Below are 16,320 nucleotides of genomic sequence, written 5' to 3' on the forward strand. Positions count from 1 at the left end.
AGTTCGGGTGAGAATTATAGGTCATTAACCCTTGGAGGAAAAAAGTAACTAACTTCATATATAAAAACAAATAATTAAAAAGGAATTGTTATTGGCACTCTAAAAATCTCATTTTGCACTTCAAACTTTCTATAATTAGAAAGAAAAACACGTTTATGAGAGGTGTATAATAAAAATTTTAGAGTGCTAATGATAGTTCTTAATTAAAAACTAGCATTTGCCTACACACTTTGTATGTATGAACACATTTTTTTAGAAAATGAGAAGGAGAGAGGAGGAGAGAGAGAGAGAATGTGAGGGGAGTGAGAGGTTTTTGTTTTTGGTTTATTTTTTTTTAATTTTAAATGTTGGAGATATTTTAACATCACTTATAGTTAAGGCTTTAATAAAAAATAGTAAAATTTGAACTTGTGAAATTACACTATTGCCTATCATTGTTTTTGTGTAATAGAAGACTAAGTTATTTTTTCATCAACTTTTGATTAACAAATAAGGTTTCATTAATTAATAGAGACATGATGCTAAATTTTGTCGATTTCCACCCAATAGTAGGAGATAGTCTCATGTATTTCCTTTTCTTTTCTTCATTTTTGGGAAAATGTACTAATTGGTCTCTTTACCACGCCAATCCACACTTTCTTTCATTTCATATATTTCGCAATTTGGGTTTCGGAAAAGAAATCACATTTCCAGATAAACACGTACCCACGGTCCCTTCGTCATTCTGTCATCTCGTCTGTTTCGGAGTCTCCACTTTTTTCGCCATCTTCTTTCGGAATCTCTCCCTCTTTTGGCTAATATTATATTATAATTTATAACATCGCCGCTCATCAACCTTCTCTTTTTCCAAATTATCATCGTCACTACAGATCCACAGTTGGATAAAAAACATGGGATTCTGAGTCGTTTTCTTTTCTTTAAATTTGCTCTCTTGCGTGAACATGGAGGGAGAATATCAGGAAGTAAGTATATATACATATATTATACACATATATGTGTTTGCTTGAATTAGACAATGTTGATATATATAATATGTTTGTCTAGATAGTGTTTTCTCTAATTAATGGTGTTTATTTTGTTCCATGAGAGAAGGTTTACATAAGGAATTCAAGAGGAGTGCAGCTTTTTACTTGCAGATGGTTGCCCTTTTCATCTCCAAAGGCCCTTGTTTTTCTTTGCCATGGTACTCTCTCCTCTCTTTTGTCTTTCAAACTCGAGCAAATACACTGTTCTAACCAACTCGGCTACGTCCGAATCTGCATCCCTGTTTGATGGGAGCATGTGTGGATATTAATCGGTGCTCATTATGGAGTTGCAGGGTACGGCATGGAGTGCAGCGGTTTCATGAGAGGTATTAAATATCATCTTAAATAACTCATCTTCCTCGTTTTCCATTCCTTCTTTCTTCTTTCTTAATCTCCATTACCATTACTTCTTTAATTAATCTGGCATTTAACTTTTAATTATAGTGTTAAGACAGTAATTTCCCTTTCAACGGTAAAACGGGAAAGAAAGTTTTAAGGTAACTTTCACCTTTCTTCATCTCCACCTTTTTCTGCATGAAAGGTAAATCTAGTGGATGCAAAGACCCTAAAATTAGGCAAATCAATTCACGAGGTAATAATTTTCAATTCAACCGATGGGTTTTTTTTCTTCTAGGAAAGTGATTTTTGCAATTTTCTTCTCCCAGAGTACTCTCTTATTTTCTAGATTTTGAATTAAATAGATCAAACGCAAATAAAAAAGTATTAATACAAAGGTATAAGTACAAAACGAGAAAACGAGAGTGAAAGTCACGACCTTTTTGCAGTAATTTGCCTCTCAAAAAGGGCATATGTCTAGTCGGTTATGTTATCGAATCAAAAGATGATAATATCTTTTGGGAAATAAGGAAAGAGATTAAGGAGATTATTTCAAAAGTAAAACTCACTATGATTTCTTTGTAATTTTATGTTTTTAGCACAATATTTTATGATATTGATACAAAAATTATTGTTAAACTGTAAGGTAGCTGAGAATTCATGAAAATTTTCACTTTAAGAGTCTCTCCTTGCCATTTCTCATAGAGAAATAGGCGCATGTGAATTCTGATGATATTGCTCTCTCATATGCTATTCCTGCTCTGCATTTGTTACGATTCACAAAGGAGAGACAGGAATTAGAAAAGAAACAAAGCGCGGATAAGCTCAAATCATTGCCAAACATGTGTGTTGCACCGTCCTTTTATGTCCTATCCCACCCACGCGGGATTATTAGTGCCCATACTCTTCGTATTCCCTATGCCTACTGCACTGAATGACTGCTGCCATTCTGTTTCAATGTTCAATTATTTGAGGCACAACCGGCAACGTGTTTGTGTGTGTGTGTGTTTTTTTTTTTTGTCAAACGATAAGTTTTGTTAGATTAATCATTGACGAAATTTAAACTCACGTCGTTAAGAACTTAAATTAGAAAGAAATCCGCTTTTATGAACAGTAAATGGTGGAGCATGATAGATAGTGTCCTCGTATTCATCTATTTTGATAAAATGTTGAATTTTAAATAGTTTCTACGTAGATACGAAACAGTGAGTACCAGGACACTATATTACAGAGTAGAATTCTCTCATTTCTTTTTTTCTCTTTCCTTTCCTTTCCTTCTATTTGAACGATCACAGTTAAGTCACGTCAACATTTGTATTAATTTTTTATAGAAAGAGAAAAACAAAATAAAGAATGTGAAATGAGAGGATGGAAGGACATGGAAAGAGGAAGGGAGAGAAACCTAATCTCTATATTACTTCGATTTTTATGAACAGGGAAGCGAGTTTCTAGCTAAGCTACATGTATCCCATCCAATCTTTATAATTGGCATTTAGTAGGTCAGTTGGGAAAATGATCCTCGCTAGATCATTTTCTTAAGAATCCTAAAGATCGCATGATCGTTACCGTTCATCATATATTATGCGGTCATAAATCATTTCAAAATATAAAATTTAAAATTAAATATAAATAATATCTAACGAAAACTAACCCTACGATATATGATGAACGATCATCATCACGGTGGATCCTTTTCCGGTCAGTTACCCTTGCGTGCAGTCTATAATGCTAATTAATAAGCAATGAAAACGTCCTATCTACTTTAGACTTTATCTTAAATAATTGCCCTAATCTTTGACTACCTTCTTTTAGATAAATGATCCTTGCAGAATTCTTTTCGAGTCCTATTTTTTTTTCATTTTTTCTGGAATCCTATAATAGTGATTATTTATAGTATATTGTGCAATCAGTTTTCGTTAAGTATTATTTATATTTAATTTTAAAATAATTTTTAATCGCATAATATAAAATAAATGATCACGATCATAGAATCTCAAAGAAAATGATTCTTTGCATGTTGTATATCAATCGCTTTTACAACATGTACCACTCACATAAATATATATCGCAAGAGAGACAGTTGCAACGAGTACATCCGAACGCAAATTTTTCTCAAGACATTTTCGGCGTTTAATTTGCTTTTTCCTTTCAAATTTATTATTTTGGGCCATCATTGACAGCAACCCTCCATCGGGATTTTCAACTGCCATGTCGTATGAACGAGGTACCAAATGAAAACGAAATTTTTGGTCAACCGGTTTGTTTTAGTTTGGTTTGAATTTGGTTGGCAAACAAATTTTGGACCGTAGGGTCTCTAGTTTATAAATATTGATATGACTTAATTACTTTTTGATTTTGGGGTTAACCGTTAATTGATAAATTAATTCGATGTGCTATGGTCATGTACATAGAGTGTGGGATTCGCCTAGCTAACGCGGGCTATGCCGTGTTTGGAATCGACTACGAGGGCCATGGACGTTCGAGAGGGGTTAGATGTTACATCAAGAAGTTCGAAAACATTGTCAACGATTGCAATGAATTCTTCAAATCAATTTGTGGTATGTATCCAATTCAATTACGAAGTTTTTAAGTGTGACGATATAAAGTTATTTTAGTTTTAATGAAAACGATTTTAAAATGGTATCGCAGCGGATGAGGATTACAGGGACAAGTGTAGATTTTTGTATGGAGAATCCATGGGAGGGGCAGTTTCCCTGTTGCTTCACAAGAAGGATCCTACATTTTGGAATGGTGCTGTTCTTGTTGCACCCATGTGTAAGGTAATAGTAACACACATTACAATTTACGTTTGGTTATTTCGCGTGTAAGTTTTGCTCGCCTAATCCGACCATCGGGCTGAAGTTTTGCTCACAATTTGCGAGTAATATTTTGTAGATATCAGAAAAGGTCAAGCCACACCAGCTGGTGATCAATGTATTAACCAGAGCGGAGGGGATTATTCCCAAATGGAAGATAGTACCCACCAAGGACGTCATTGACTCTGCCTTCAAAGATCCTGTAAAGCGCGAAAAGGTGACAATTAGCTCTACTTTAAATTTTGTACCAATCCGAAGACGTTCCTTCTGCGAGTCCGTCTAATTTACCTAACAGAAGTTGAACGATTCTCTCGGATTTGTACAATTTGCAAAACTCAATACCAATTTTGATGCAATCAAAAATACAGGAACGAAAGTGAATCTTTTGCGAAAGCTGCTGGAACTAAATAGCCTCAAACTTGTAACTTTTTTTTCGAAATGTTAGATAGAAATGGATCGAGTTTAAATGTTTAGATGGTGTCCCCTTCAGATAAGGAGCAACAAACTGATATATCAAGACAAGCCAAGGCTTAAAACAGCACTGGAAATGCTGAGAACTAGCATGGCCCTTGAAGACACTTTGCATGAGGTATTTTCTTGCTACCATTTTATTCAATATATTTTGACCGACACACTATGTTGGCCAACTGGTCTAACTTCCGTTTTGCCTAGTTGATTCAGTAATAATGCTAGACTGCTTAGATTGCTAATTGACCCGATTAGCGTTGATTTTCGGGATTCATTTGGGCAGGTGAGGCTACCATTCTTCGTGTTGCATGGGGAGGCAGATACAGTTACAGACCCAGAAGTGAGCAGATCACTGTATGAGAAAGCCAGCAGCACAGACAAGACCATAAAACTGTACCCTGGAATGTGGCACGGCCTAACGTCGGGAGAGCCCGATGGGAACGTGGAAGTCGTCTTTGCAGACATCATAACTTGGCTCGAGAAGCACACGACTGATGACAACTCCGTCGTGGTGCAACCAATCCACACGTTTAAGAATGGCATTCCGAAAATGAACGGCACAGCATCTCCACCATCCCAGACACCAAAAAAAAAGCAGCGACCGCGGACGCCATCATATTTTTGTGGGTTGAGAGGGCGCAGATTGCTACATCACTCGCCAGTGTAGCCCTAGCTCTTAAATGTTGCCCCTTTTATTCACGGTCTCAAAATTACGGTGTTTCCATTAGAGATGTTTCATGGACCTCTCCATAACAATTTATCTCCGAATATCAGATGCACTTAACTAATGAGTATCGTACTTTTAGAAAAATGATTTCCACACATCTCTGTTTATTTCGCTCAATCCATCTTTAATGTCTTCGATGTGAAGTCCAAAAATCAAAAGAGGTGCATAGGGGAAAAAAAAGGTCTTTCACAATTGTAACTGATACGGTTTACCCAAAGCGAGTTTGCTGCCAAACGTAGCAGCACCATCTGCTAAAAATTCTCCCTTTTAATACATTAACCTCGCCGAACCTGGGGCTTTTGGTGCATACAAGCATCTAATGAAATGGATCAATAATTTGGAGAAGCTAATTCAGAATACAAGAAGTAAATATCATGAAAATTTATGTAATCTTATCAATGCCGCCTCTAATGGGGACCGGTGGCACAGAAAAGAATAGGAAGACGGAAAAGAGAAGCTCTCGCTGTTCTATTAAGCTTTAAGACGACAACAACACAGAACGAACAAAAGGACATACAAAGGGGCGCTGGAACTTATACTCTACTGTTTTTGCCACTACTGCAGCTGCGAGATCTTTCCTGCTGTATTTTGTCTGGGAATTGGACGGGAAAGAAAGAAGAAAGGAATTGTCTTTCCCTGTTGCCGGTTTGCAAGTGAGAATTCAAGTATATTAGCCAATTGCCATGCCAAGACATTAACATCGGGAGATATATTACAGGGCGGTGGTAGCGCCACCTTCCTTGTGGTCACCGAAGATGGTAGCGCCACCTTCCTTGTGGTCACCGAAGATGCGTTTCCTGAAGTCAGAGACCATGAGAGGGAGACCCTTTTGAAGGGACACCTTTGGTTGCCAGCCGAGTAAGTCTTTAGCCTTTGTGATATCAGGTTTCCTCTTGTGGGGGTCATCCTCTGTGTTCGGCCTATACTCGATCTTTGCTGCTGGGTCGATTGTTTCTTGCACCACCTGCAAGCACCAACCAAAAAACAAGCAAAAAATACAAAATAAGTGATGAACCAGAAAATTATTAAGCTGCAACATTTGATTAGGGATGTCATCTGATCTTAATTTTACCTTTGCAAGTTCGAGCATGGTGAATTCACCCGGGTTTCCGAGATTGAAGGGTCCCACATGTTCACCTTCCATCAGACGCATCAGACCTTCCACCTGTTGTGGGTTGCGATACACAAAACGGCAGTGTCATATTACTTTTCAGCATCAGCAACAAGCAGTACTAAACCAGAAAATCACTTATGTGTGGAAGTAACTTCTCTCCGCTTCCCAGCATAACATATAAAAGCACACCCCAAACGCCCAACTACGAAGTATTCTATCCCAAATCACACTTGCACGTAAGAAAATCTCACTTGCAAGAAAGTCTACCAAAAATTGTCCTACTACTATACCTACTAAAACAGATCGCCACCAGGCGCCAGATACCCTAAATTGGACTGTTTACTTCCTCCAATATATTTATAAAAATTTCAAAAGAAACATCGCAAAAGACACGAACATCCTGCTTTTCTGAGGTTTACTAGTTTTGATTCTGAAAAATTCGTATTACTCCTCCGAGCAAACAACGATGGTGCAAAAACACAAACAAGTCAACCCAGACTTACCAACGTAAGATGCAATTAACAAATGCATGTTGATGATTACTCTCATACGAAAAAACTGATCGAAATGCAAAACATTGACTAATTTTGCTTAGATCAGAGCTGAAGTGCGCAGCATGTGCACAAAAGCATCAATTATATTTATCTAATCTGCACAAATTTTAATTCACAAACCGATTTCCAATGCTTTGTATGATGCACATGGGCAACATAATGTTCACTAATAACTTTTAATCACCTTCTTAGTCTCTAATCTTGCATTATAAAATTTTCACATGGCTTGATTCTATAAACTCTAAAAAGAAGCAATTTGGAGTATTAAACTGCCAAGCTAAGCACAACGCAACAAAGCAAACATAAACAACACCGACTTCTTAATATATGGTATTGAAGTAGACTCACTCACCAGATCAGAAACATATTGGAAACTCCTTGTTTGCTTCCCGTCACCATAAACCGTCATCGGTTCTTTCCTCAACGCCTGCATTATTGCAACCATTCCGCATTTAGCATTAAAACAAACAGCTCACCGTTTCAACGAAAGATAATCAAAGATACAAGCAATTTACCTGAGCAACAAAGTTACTAACAACACGGCCGTCATCTATGCACATTCTTGGCCCGTAAGTGTTAAAAATCCTAGCAATCCTAACCTGCAATGACATACCAAATTGCAAACAAAAATCATTACATCTAAGATTTTGGATAAAAACAAGTTCGAATGTTTCTAGACCCCCTTTATAAAATGTGATCACTAACTTTGATACATGCAGTTTTTAAAATATCGATACAGGCGGAAATACCAATGGATATTGATATCCATATAATTACCTTTTATGGAAATTATGAAAATCTGCAACAGGTGGGTGTATCAACTCATTCAAATTTAGTCGAAAATTTCTCATTCAAAATTCAATAGTTCAAAATTCGCAATGAGTTTAGGCAAAATTTTTGTAGTGAATCATTAAATATCGTTGATATTTATTGATTTTTCTATATCTCGTCTATATGGGGTGAAGCTTGCATTTCATCCCCTTCCATATTAATTCTTAATTTTTCAACGAAAATATCAATAATTTGGTTGATATGTTGAACAAATGAACATTAGATCCATGTGACGTTAGTAAAACATTCAAACTTTGCATCTATAATGTGGGAACCGGATCCCCTCTGGACCCAAAAAAACCGAGCACAAGGATCAAATGATTCGGAATATTGAAATTTGATCCAACATCTATAATTATTACAACTTTTAAAGAATCCGTTGTAACCGTCGAATTAAATTTCAATAATACGAATCATTTAATGAATGGGCTCAGTTCTTTTGAGTACGGAAATCGGTTCCATAAAGGTGAAGGGTAAATGTGAAACACGCAAATGTTACCATACCTCAACTCCAGCTCCTCTGTGGTAGTCCATGGTCAATGTCTCGGCCGTACGTTTTCCCTCGTCGTAACAACTTCGGACACCTGGCAGCCATTCAGACAGCCAACTACCTTGTCAGGTAACAGACCAAAAACTCTGTACACCCTGTCAGATCTAGACCCACTCTAAACCTAATAACGCCTGTCGATTTTACATTCCTGCCCTCCCCTAATTACTTATTTTACTGCCAATCACCATTGGTCATGGCGGAGACGTGGAGAGAACACTAATCCCCACCGTCCGATGAGTGGACCCGCAAATCACGGATCTCTCGTTCACCGTGGAAAACGACCGGATCTAAGGAACGTTTGGCCACGTGGGCCCAACCCACCTTGTCCAACGTGCACTAGACTCCGTAACTTGTTTCAAATCAAAGACACGGACACCCGGCGCCCGTCCCGCGCAGTTTAGACTAAACGCACATCTTGCCGCTAACATACGCCGTAACGACAGGTAGAAACGGCTAAGGAAACGGAGAGAGAAGAGATGATGTTCGGAAACTCACCGATTGGATTAACGTTGCCCCAGTAGGTTTCAACCTGCGGGTGCTGCAGAGGATCGCCGTACACCTCGCTGGTGCTCGTCAGCAAGAACCGCGCGCCGATCCTCTTTGCGAGACCCAGCATGTTTAGAGTCCCCACCACATTGGTTTTGTGCATCTCCAAAGATTCAAAATTAAGGCTTCAAAAAAATTTACAACAACAAATGGAACTAAAACGTTATGCAGACATGAGTTAGGTCAATTAAACTTGATAATGTTGCCGATCGGGCAATTGTCTGGCGGTCATTCTGCCACGATGACCGCATTGGCCAATTGGTCAGGCGGGGTCACTCTTGTCAAGCTCAACTGACGAGATGATGTAACCGCCTGACCAACTGACTGTTCTGTACCCTGGCCAATTAACCAAGGAGTGTTGACCACCTGACCAATTATCCGACCGCCATAGTCAATTGGCCGCAACAGCAAGTCGGCCATGACCGCTGGACTAATTGATTGGTCAGGACTCTGCAACTACTTAAATGTTAAATGAATTTTAAAAAAATGACAAGAAATTGTAGTAGGAAAGGATATAATGGTCTTGACAGGGTTGAATTTGTAATGAACAGGGGAGGCAGGGCAAGCGAGATGGTAGATCTGGTCGACCTCGAGCAGAAGCGGCTCGACGACGTCGTGCCGGATGAGCTCAAACCTCGGGTTTCCGAAATGGTGCATCACATTCTCCTTCCTTCCGGTGAAGAAATTGTCCACAACGATCACGCTGTCGCCTCGCTCAATCAGACGGTCCACAAGATGCGATCCGACGAACCCGGCCCCGCCAGTCACGACGATCCGGAGCCCCTTTCGTTTCAGTCCCAGGGGCACCTTGCCGCCAGAATTCCAGCTGTTCAACCCGAACCGTCGGTCGTAGGCCGGCTTGTAATGGGCCGTCGCCGACGAATCGAAGTCGTACCGGACGTACTCGTTCGAGATCGGGACGTTACCTGTGGCGTACGGAGAAATAGGGGCGGAAGACGGGAGGAGGGTGAACACTACGGTGGCGATAGCAATGCCCACAAGGATGAAAACGAGGCGCTGCTCTCGGAGCAAGTACTGAATCGGGCGGGTCACGGAGGCCCACGGCTTCGGAGGTTTGGGCGAATAGGTGTCCGCCACCTGTTGGTCCGCTTCGTGCCCTCGGAAAATCAGCCCCGAACCCATTTGTCGGAACTGCGTCGGAAGAGGAAGAGTGAGTTTTGAGAATCTGAGTTAAACGAGTTGGAATCGCCGGCAACTCGCTTTGTGCCGGGTTTTTGTGATGCAGTCTCACTCGTGTGTGTGCCGAGGGTATTTAAGCTGTGAGGGGGTGGGAAATAGGGTCTGGCTTTTGGCGGTATTTACAAAACGGCACTTGGCTCCTTTTTCTGTTTGAAAAGGAAACGGTTGTCATTTGGTGTGATTTTTATGGGAATGGATTTCATTGGTTTGTCACCTATTTTTTTTTTTCAAATAATTACGTTAGTGTATTAAATTGGTAATTGATTGGTGAAAAATATCAAGGGATGTTGAATCCGCATTAGGATACATATTTATTACAATTTTTTGTTAACGCGATAAAGCGTCGTTTACGTTTGTCATGCAGTAAAATATTTTATTGATATTTTTCTTTAACTTTAACAGAGTTTTGAAATTTGAATTACGAAATAACAAATTTCAATACTAATTTATAATATCAAACTTCGTTATGTATTTTAATCCAAATTCTCCACTCTTAATGTAAATATATTGTTGTATTAAAGATGTTTATTTTTAATAGTTGGGTGATTTGGTAGGCTTTGGATTTGGTTAATGTATTTCGATTTTTTCATTGATTAATTAACTAATTAATAACTATCACAGAGTAGTTCAATGGTTATAGACAAATTTCAGACTCGTATTTCACACAACACGTCCTAGATTCGATTCATGCCGTTAGTAAATCGCACGATGGTAAATGGGGAAGGCTGAAATGTCTTAATGAATATTTCTGACTCTCAAAAAGTTTGAGTGTCGTAGCAAAGTCACAAGCTAATTTAAAAAGAAAAAAAGAAAAAAAAGAGAACTAATTGTAATTAATGGTTTAACAATTTAACATTGGTGGTCACTCGCTTTAACCAGAGAGATTTTTCTGTGTGAACAGTATACGAAGTCATACACCACGTGTCATTATACAAATAATAAGTTATGTGTGCTAAAAAGTTAATAATTTAAAAAATAAAATTTTCCACCATTCATATTAAAACACTTAGTATACCACTTATATTCCCGTCATAATTAAAAATTTCCTCTTTAACTGGAGGCAGTGGAGACTCAGGGGGTATTATTAATTCTTCAGTTAGATATTTTGACTTGCTCTTCAAAATAATTATGAATGTCAAATCAAGTCCTTCGTAGGCACTGTTCATTTGACATGATTGAAGGTGCACCCCCGTATCATTCCCCAACACCCGTGTTTACCATGAAATTTTGATTTGTTTTATGCCAAGCACCGAACAAATAAGAAAGCGTTAGATATACATTTAAGAGTTTAATTGCTAAAAATTTCAGTGTATAATTATACATGTACATACTTAAGCATTCTAAATCAACGAAGTTAAAATCCAAGTTCACTAAGGTTACAAAATGAAGTGAGCACTAGTGGATCAATACACAAGTCGGACGTCCAATTACACATAATTATTGTTGGATCAAGACGCTTAATAAAATATCTTAAAGTTATTGAGGCAGAGCTAATAACTTAAAAGAAACTAGTCAAAGTGGAGTCGCGGATTTCATCTTGCCCAAAAAAAAATATATATATATAATAAAAATAAAAATAAAAAAACACCTAGATCGGTTGATGGGAGGCAAATGTAGTCTCAATTATTCAAGGAAAGTAGAAAGTACACATTACATTTCACACCAAGACTTCAATGATTTACGTTACGGGGAACATTGGCAATAAGATCCATGTATGTTTGTTTGTGGCAAAAACCAGCATTATAAAGGCAACACTTATCAAGTTAAGGATTTTAATTCAAGATTTTTACCCAGAATCATGACCAAAAAATATACAATTAGGGAAAAAGATTCTCGCCAGATCTTTTTTTTTTGGGCATCCTAGAGATCATATGATTGTGATCGTTCATCGTACATAGTGCGGTCAGAAATCATTTCAAAATTTAAAATTTAAAATTAAATATAAATAGTACCTAACGAAAACTGATCGCACGACGTACGATGAACGATCACGATTACAGGATCCTTAAGATCCCCAAGAAAAGGATCCGGATCCTTTTCCTACAATTAGTGCCACTAAATAGTGATTAGATATTGTTTTGGAGCAGGATTCACCATAAAGAAATTTTCTCATAAATTAATTATTCACAATTCAGAGTCTTAACCAATGTTAATGTTTATTTATTTTGCTAATATACAAACTACATTGAGGAAAGGAGATTCGAAGTCAAAACGTTATAAGCAAAGAAATGTTCTTAAACAATTAAGCTACAAATTTCTTGCGATAAAAATGGATGTTCAAACTTATGACAAGCACCTTAGAATCTCTAGTTCCAAAAAGGAAATCATTTTCACACTTTTTTAACCTCTTACACATTCATATTTAATCATGTTTGTTGTTTTCGTTTGACCTAACTAATCCAATGACCAAAAATTAAAGTAAACATGTGAAATCACAACTTCCATTCCCTTTCATGGAATGCGACGGATCTCTATGTCCGAAGGCGGCGGACTCAGAGACTCGAATGGTTCAACAAAGAGAGAAAGAGATTCGGACAGTTCAAATTTTTGAATTTTTGTGAAATGAGCTAATGGTATGAGCTAATAAGAGCCCTAGACAAGAAAGTAAGTGGTCTGGAACACTCGATTTATGGGTTTCAGACACAAAAGTGGGAAGTGAATCTCAATCTCCCTTCCAAAACTAAACCAAAAATAAGTTTGTGGTGTAGTCTTGCTGGCGACTTGAGTTGTGTGCACAAACTGGAAACATGATTAAAAAATTAACAAACTGCAGATTAACCAAACGTATAAAAGATTAAGGACCTCAGCAGTGCGGATTAATTAGTTTTTATAAAACTGGTGCAGTCTGGAGATTCAGAAATCACAAGGGAATGCGCTTGTTAGTACATACTTACAAGCCGCAGAAAATGCATTCTTCTACTTCTTTGTATTTTTCATTTTATTTTTTTATTTTTCTAGTTTTCTATATCTGCAGGCTACATGTCACGCATCAACTTTTAGATCCATGGATTATAGAATATAAACACGCAACTGATACACATTCCATGTGCCTATTATCATATTGATGCAACTGATCACATTGCTATATAAAATATTTGGTACAAGCTATCGTTTACTTCAAATTAATCGAAACTATCGGTCTGTAGGAAAATATTGTGGTACACGTGAAAAGCCAACATAATTATTTGAGTTGAAGGTCTGTTTGAAACTGCTATTAAAATGGATCAAATCACGTTCTAAAAGGGTTGGTTAGAAAAATTTTAAAATATCTTTTGGGTTATAAAATTAGTTTTCTAAGATAACACAACGAAAGCAGTGGAAAAGTTGGGATTGTTCAACGATAAAACCCTAAACAAAGATACAGGGCAACCTCAAGTTTATTTGATAATAAAAATTAAAAAGTATGATTACAACTCCAAAAGTTGTTTAAACACTCCTATCAAACCCTACTTCCTAAAGAAAAATAAGGCTCGAGCCTCATAGGGAAGAACTTTGAAATTTCGTCCAAACTGCTTCTTCCTCGGCCTATGCTTGTCAAACTGCTCCATAAACTTATCTGCTAACCATTCTACGTTAGGAGAAGCACCTGCTAGATGTTTATTTATAAAAAATTGATGGTAGATTTCAAATTTCCACTAGTTGAGTTGACATAAAGAGACATATAGATAGAAAACAAATGTCTCTATTGTTGCACATAAATTGTTTTTATTCACTACATTTAGAGATTTTGGTTGAGCCTTTTTTGTGTTTTACATAAATGAAATCTTGGCAAACTAAAATAAGCTTATAGAATACTTTTGACCAAGTTGGAATTTTAAATCGACCACATAACTCAATTGCTTTAGTATTTTTTGGTAATTTACATAAAAGTCCAAGTTGTTGCTTTTTTCCACCTAACTTTTTGGTCTTAAGAATGTTGGCCTTTAAATGGATGATTGCCCTTCTCCAACCTTACTGCCCAACCTAAAAACGAGTAGCTAATGTGGTCCACTTATTGAATGGGGTTCTTTTAGGCACTGTGTGACAAATTTTAGCTTTCAAAAGTAGGTAGATAAAAGTCTTACTTTTGAATCTCTCAAGCAATATTAAGAGCATATCATCCTTAGGCTTTAACAAATAAATTGTATAGAATAAGAATTAGGTCACAATGAACTACTTGAGTACATGTGACCCTAAAGAAAGAGGATGCCGCCTCAAAAGGTCAACAAATGACCTAACCCTACAATTAAAGGCAATTTGTTGAGACTTGGAGTCATTTGGACGCTTCATTTACCCTCACATCCACCATACATATAATACTTAATATTTGGTTCCACCGTCTAAATTAATTTATACCTAATATGATCACGTACTTGACAAAATCTTGAGTATAACCAGTGTGATATTTTTCTGTTTCTCACTCTCATCATATGAATCTATCCATGGATTCGTACCCTATTCTTTTCATTTTTGGTTTACGTTTTTCATTTTTTAGGTTTCGTTGTTAAGTTAATTTACCCCCTTTACGTAACCTAATAATTAGTCACGGTGCCCTTGATGAATATGGACACTTTCCCTTTCTTTTTTTCTTTTGGTCAATATGGACACTTTTTCCCTTTCTTTTTCCTTTTGGTCAATAGGGATACTTTCCCTTTCCCTTTACCACTTTATTATCCATGCACCCCTCGATTGACTCATACTATTTGGTACTAAGTTTAAGTGAAAATTTGCTTCGGTGTGTCTTATAAACATAAAGTTTTAGTCGTTAAATTTTAATTATTGAATTTTTAACAAAGACTTTAGCCATTGAAAAATACCATAACATATTAGAAAATCTCAAGTTTAAGTTGACAAATAATATGAGTTTAAGTTAAGTTTGACAAGTAATATGACTAAAAGAATAAACCAAAATGGGGGTACCTCCCTAGGGTAGGGGGTCCTTGAAATAAAAATATCACCACTTTTAATAAGGAGGATTCGCGGTGAATTTCTGGTTTACTGGGTGGTGGTCTTTTTTGTTTTCTTTATTTTTTATTTATTTTAATTTTTCTGTTTTAATTTTCCTTTTATAGAAAAAGAATAAAAATAACCACGAGTTAGTGGCCTAGTAATAAATGACGAATTGCCAAACTTTCTTCAAATTAAAAATTGGAGGTCTTGGGCTCGAAACCTGTTGCTGGTGTGGAAACTAGACTTGTGGCCAAGAGAGGCTGAAATGCCTCTGTGAGTCTTCCCCGCAACTGGAAGGGGTGAATAACCGTGACTTGCCACCAGTTGTTCCCTTTTCTTTTCCTTTTTTTTTTTTTTTTTTTTTAAAGGATAAAAATATTTAAGTGTCCGTGTGGGTTTTTTTAGTACCACGGGTGGCTTGCTTTTATTGGATGGTGTTAAATTTGAATATTGCATGTATAAGCAAATGTTCTTTACCGGTTGAGTTTCGATCACCTTAACCTTCATAGCTCAATTTACTTATGCAGATTTCATTTGATATTCTTGTCGTTTGTGTGGTCTACATGTCGTTTTGGTTATATGTTTATTTGGGGTGGGTTGTGTGGTAGTAGTAGGGTTTTAGGTGCAATCATGCATGGACATGATGCATGTTAATGAGACCCACAAATACAGGACTTGGTTTGCACGTCGGAGGAGAAGGAGCATTCATATACAAGTAACGCTGATGACCTGCGTCATACACTTGGCATGACTTCCCACGTCCCCGCCAAAATTGGCCACCAACTGCCATGATTGAGCACAAAATAGTACTAAATTGACTATTCACACATTAGACTCCGGCGGAGCCACTAAATTCATCTTTATTGGAGAAGAGTAGAGGTTTAAAAGTAAAAAAAATTATCTGAGTTGTCTATAAATTCGTCTTCAACCGATAGTTGAACTATAATTTTATAGAGTTTACATGGCTATTATTTAGCCAAAGAGACATTACGCTGACCAAATGTATCCCCCTCTTAGCCCCTTTTTTAGGCCAAACTCCTCATATGCAATACTTGATTCAAATTCAATAGTTAGATTTGAAAACATCCAACGGTGGTTTATTTAATTAACCAATAGATTTAAAGTATAAATTTAAAACTAATAAATTATTGAGGGGACTATGTTTAGCTTATTCGATAGATTTCAAGAAATATCATTCACAATGCAGCTATAGGCATGCCGATG

The 16,320-nt window shown here is 37.1% G+C and overlaps 2 protein-coding genes across 4 annotated transcripts; one reads left to right on the forward strand and one right to left on the reverse strand.

Moving 5' to 3' along the window:
• The first annotated feature begins 480 nt into the window (after window positions 1-480).
• On the forward strand, window positions 481-5,456 carry LOC137716339 (alpha/beta-Hydrolases superfamily protein). The gene is made up of 8 exons (XM_068455777.2): window positions 481-962; window positions 1,093-1,183; window positions 1,319-1,351; window positions 3,773-3,919; window positions 4,011-4,141; window positions 4,257-4,394; window positions 4,668-4,766; window positions 4,929-5,456. Exons 1-8 carry the CDS (start codon window positions 942-944, stop codon window positions 5,310-5,312), a joined length of 1,044 nt encoding a protein of 347 aa, XP_068311878.2. The 5' UTR covers window positions 481-941; the 3' UTR covers window positions 5,313-5,456.
• Window positions 5,457-5,621: 165 nt separating this feature from the next.
• On the reverse strand, window positions 5,622-10,232 carry UXS4 (UDP-xylose synthase 4). Of its 3 annotated transcripts, XM_088690465.1 has the most exons (8): window positions 9,483-10,231; window positions 8,917-9,063; window positions 8,376-8,455; window positions 7,556-7,639; window positions 7,393-7,467; window positions 6,445-6,537; window positions 6,141-6,336; window positions 6,019-6,107 (listed from the first exon to the last, which is right to left on the reverse strand). In XM_088690465.1, exons 1-8 carry the CDS (start codon window positions 10,108-10,110, stop codon window positions 6,085-6,087), a joined length of 1,326 nt encoding a protein of 441 aa, XP_088546591.1. In that variant the 5' UTR covers window positions 10,111-10,231; the 3' UTR covers window positions 6,019-6,084. The 3 variants fall into 3 exon arrangements, with proteins under 3 accessions (XP_088546589.1, XP_088546590.1, XP_088546591.1); XM_088690463.1 differs by having other exon boundaries at window positions 5,622-6,336; window positions 9,483-10,232; XM_088690464.1 differs by having other exon boundaries at window positions 5,622-6,336; window positions 8,917-9,059; window positions 9,479-10,232.
• Between the last annotated feature and the right edge of the window lie 6,088 nt (window positions 10,233-16,320).

This window comes from Pyrus communis, chromosome 3 (genome assembly GCF_041283825.1).
Source record: "Pyrus communis isolate YQ-2024b chromosome 3, ASM4128382v1, whole genome shotgun sequence".
NCBI lineage: Eukaryota > Viridiplantae > Streptophyta > Magnoliopsida > Rosales > Rosaceae > Pyrus > Pyrus communis.

Bases quoted from the DNA above. Each gene is read 5' to 3' on its own strand.
- LOC137716339 (XM_068455777.2), top strand. From the start codon at position 942: ATGGAGGGAGAATATCAGGAA. The intron at 963-1,092 runs GTAAGTATATAT...CCATGAGAGAAG, and splicing joins TGGAGGGAGAATATCAGGAA to GTTTACATAAGGAATTCAAG. The intron at 4,767-4,928 runs GTATTTTCTTGC...TCATTTGGGCAG, and splicing joins TTGAAGACACTTTGCATGAG to GTGAGGCTACCATTCTTCGT.
- UXS4 (XM_088690463.1), bottom strand. From the start codon at position 10,110: ATGGGTTCGGGGCTGATTTTCCGAGGGCACGAAGCGGACCAACAGGTG. The intron at 9,064-9,482 runs TATCCTTTCCTA...TGGAGATGCACA, and splicing joins CAACCCTGTCAAGACCATTA to AAACCAATGTGGTGGGGACT. The intron at 7,468-7,555 runs GTAAATTGCTTG...GCAATAATGCAG, and splicing joins TTAGTAACTTTGTTGCTCAG to GCGTTGAGGAAAGAACCGAT.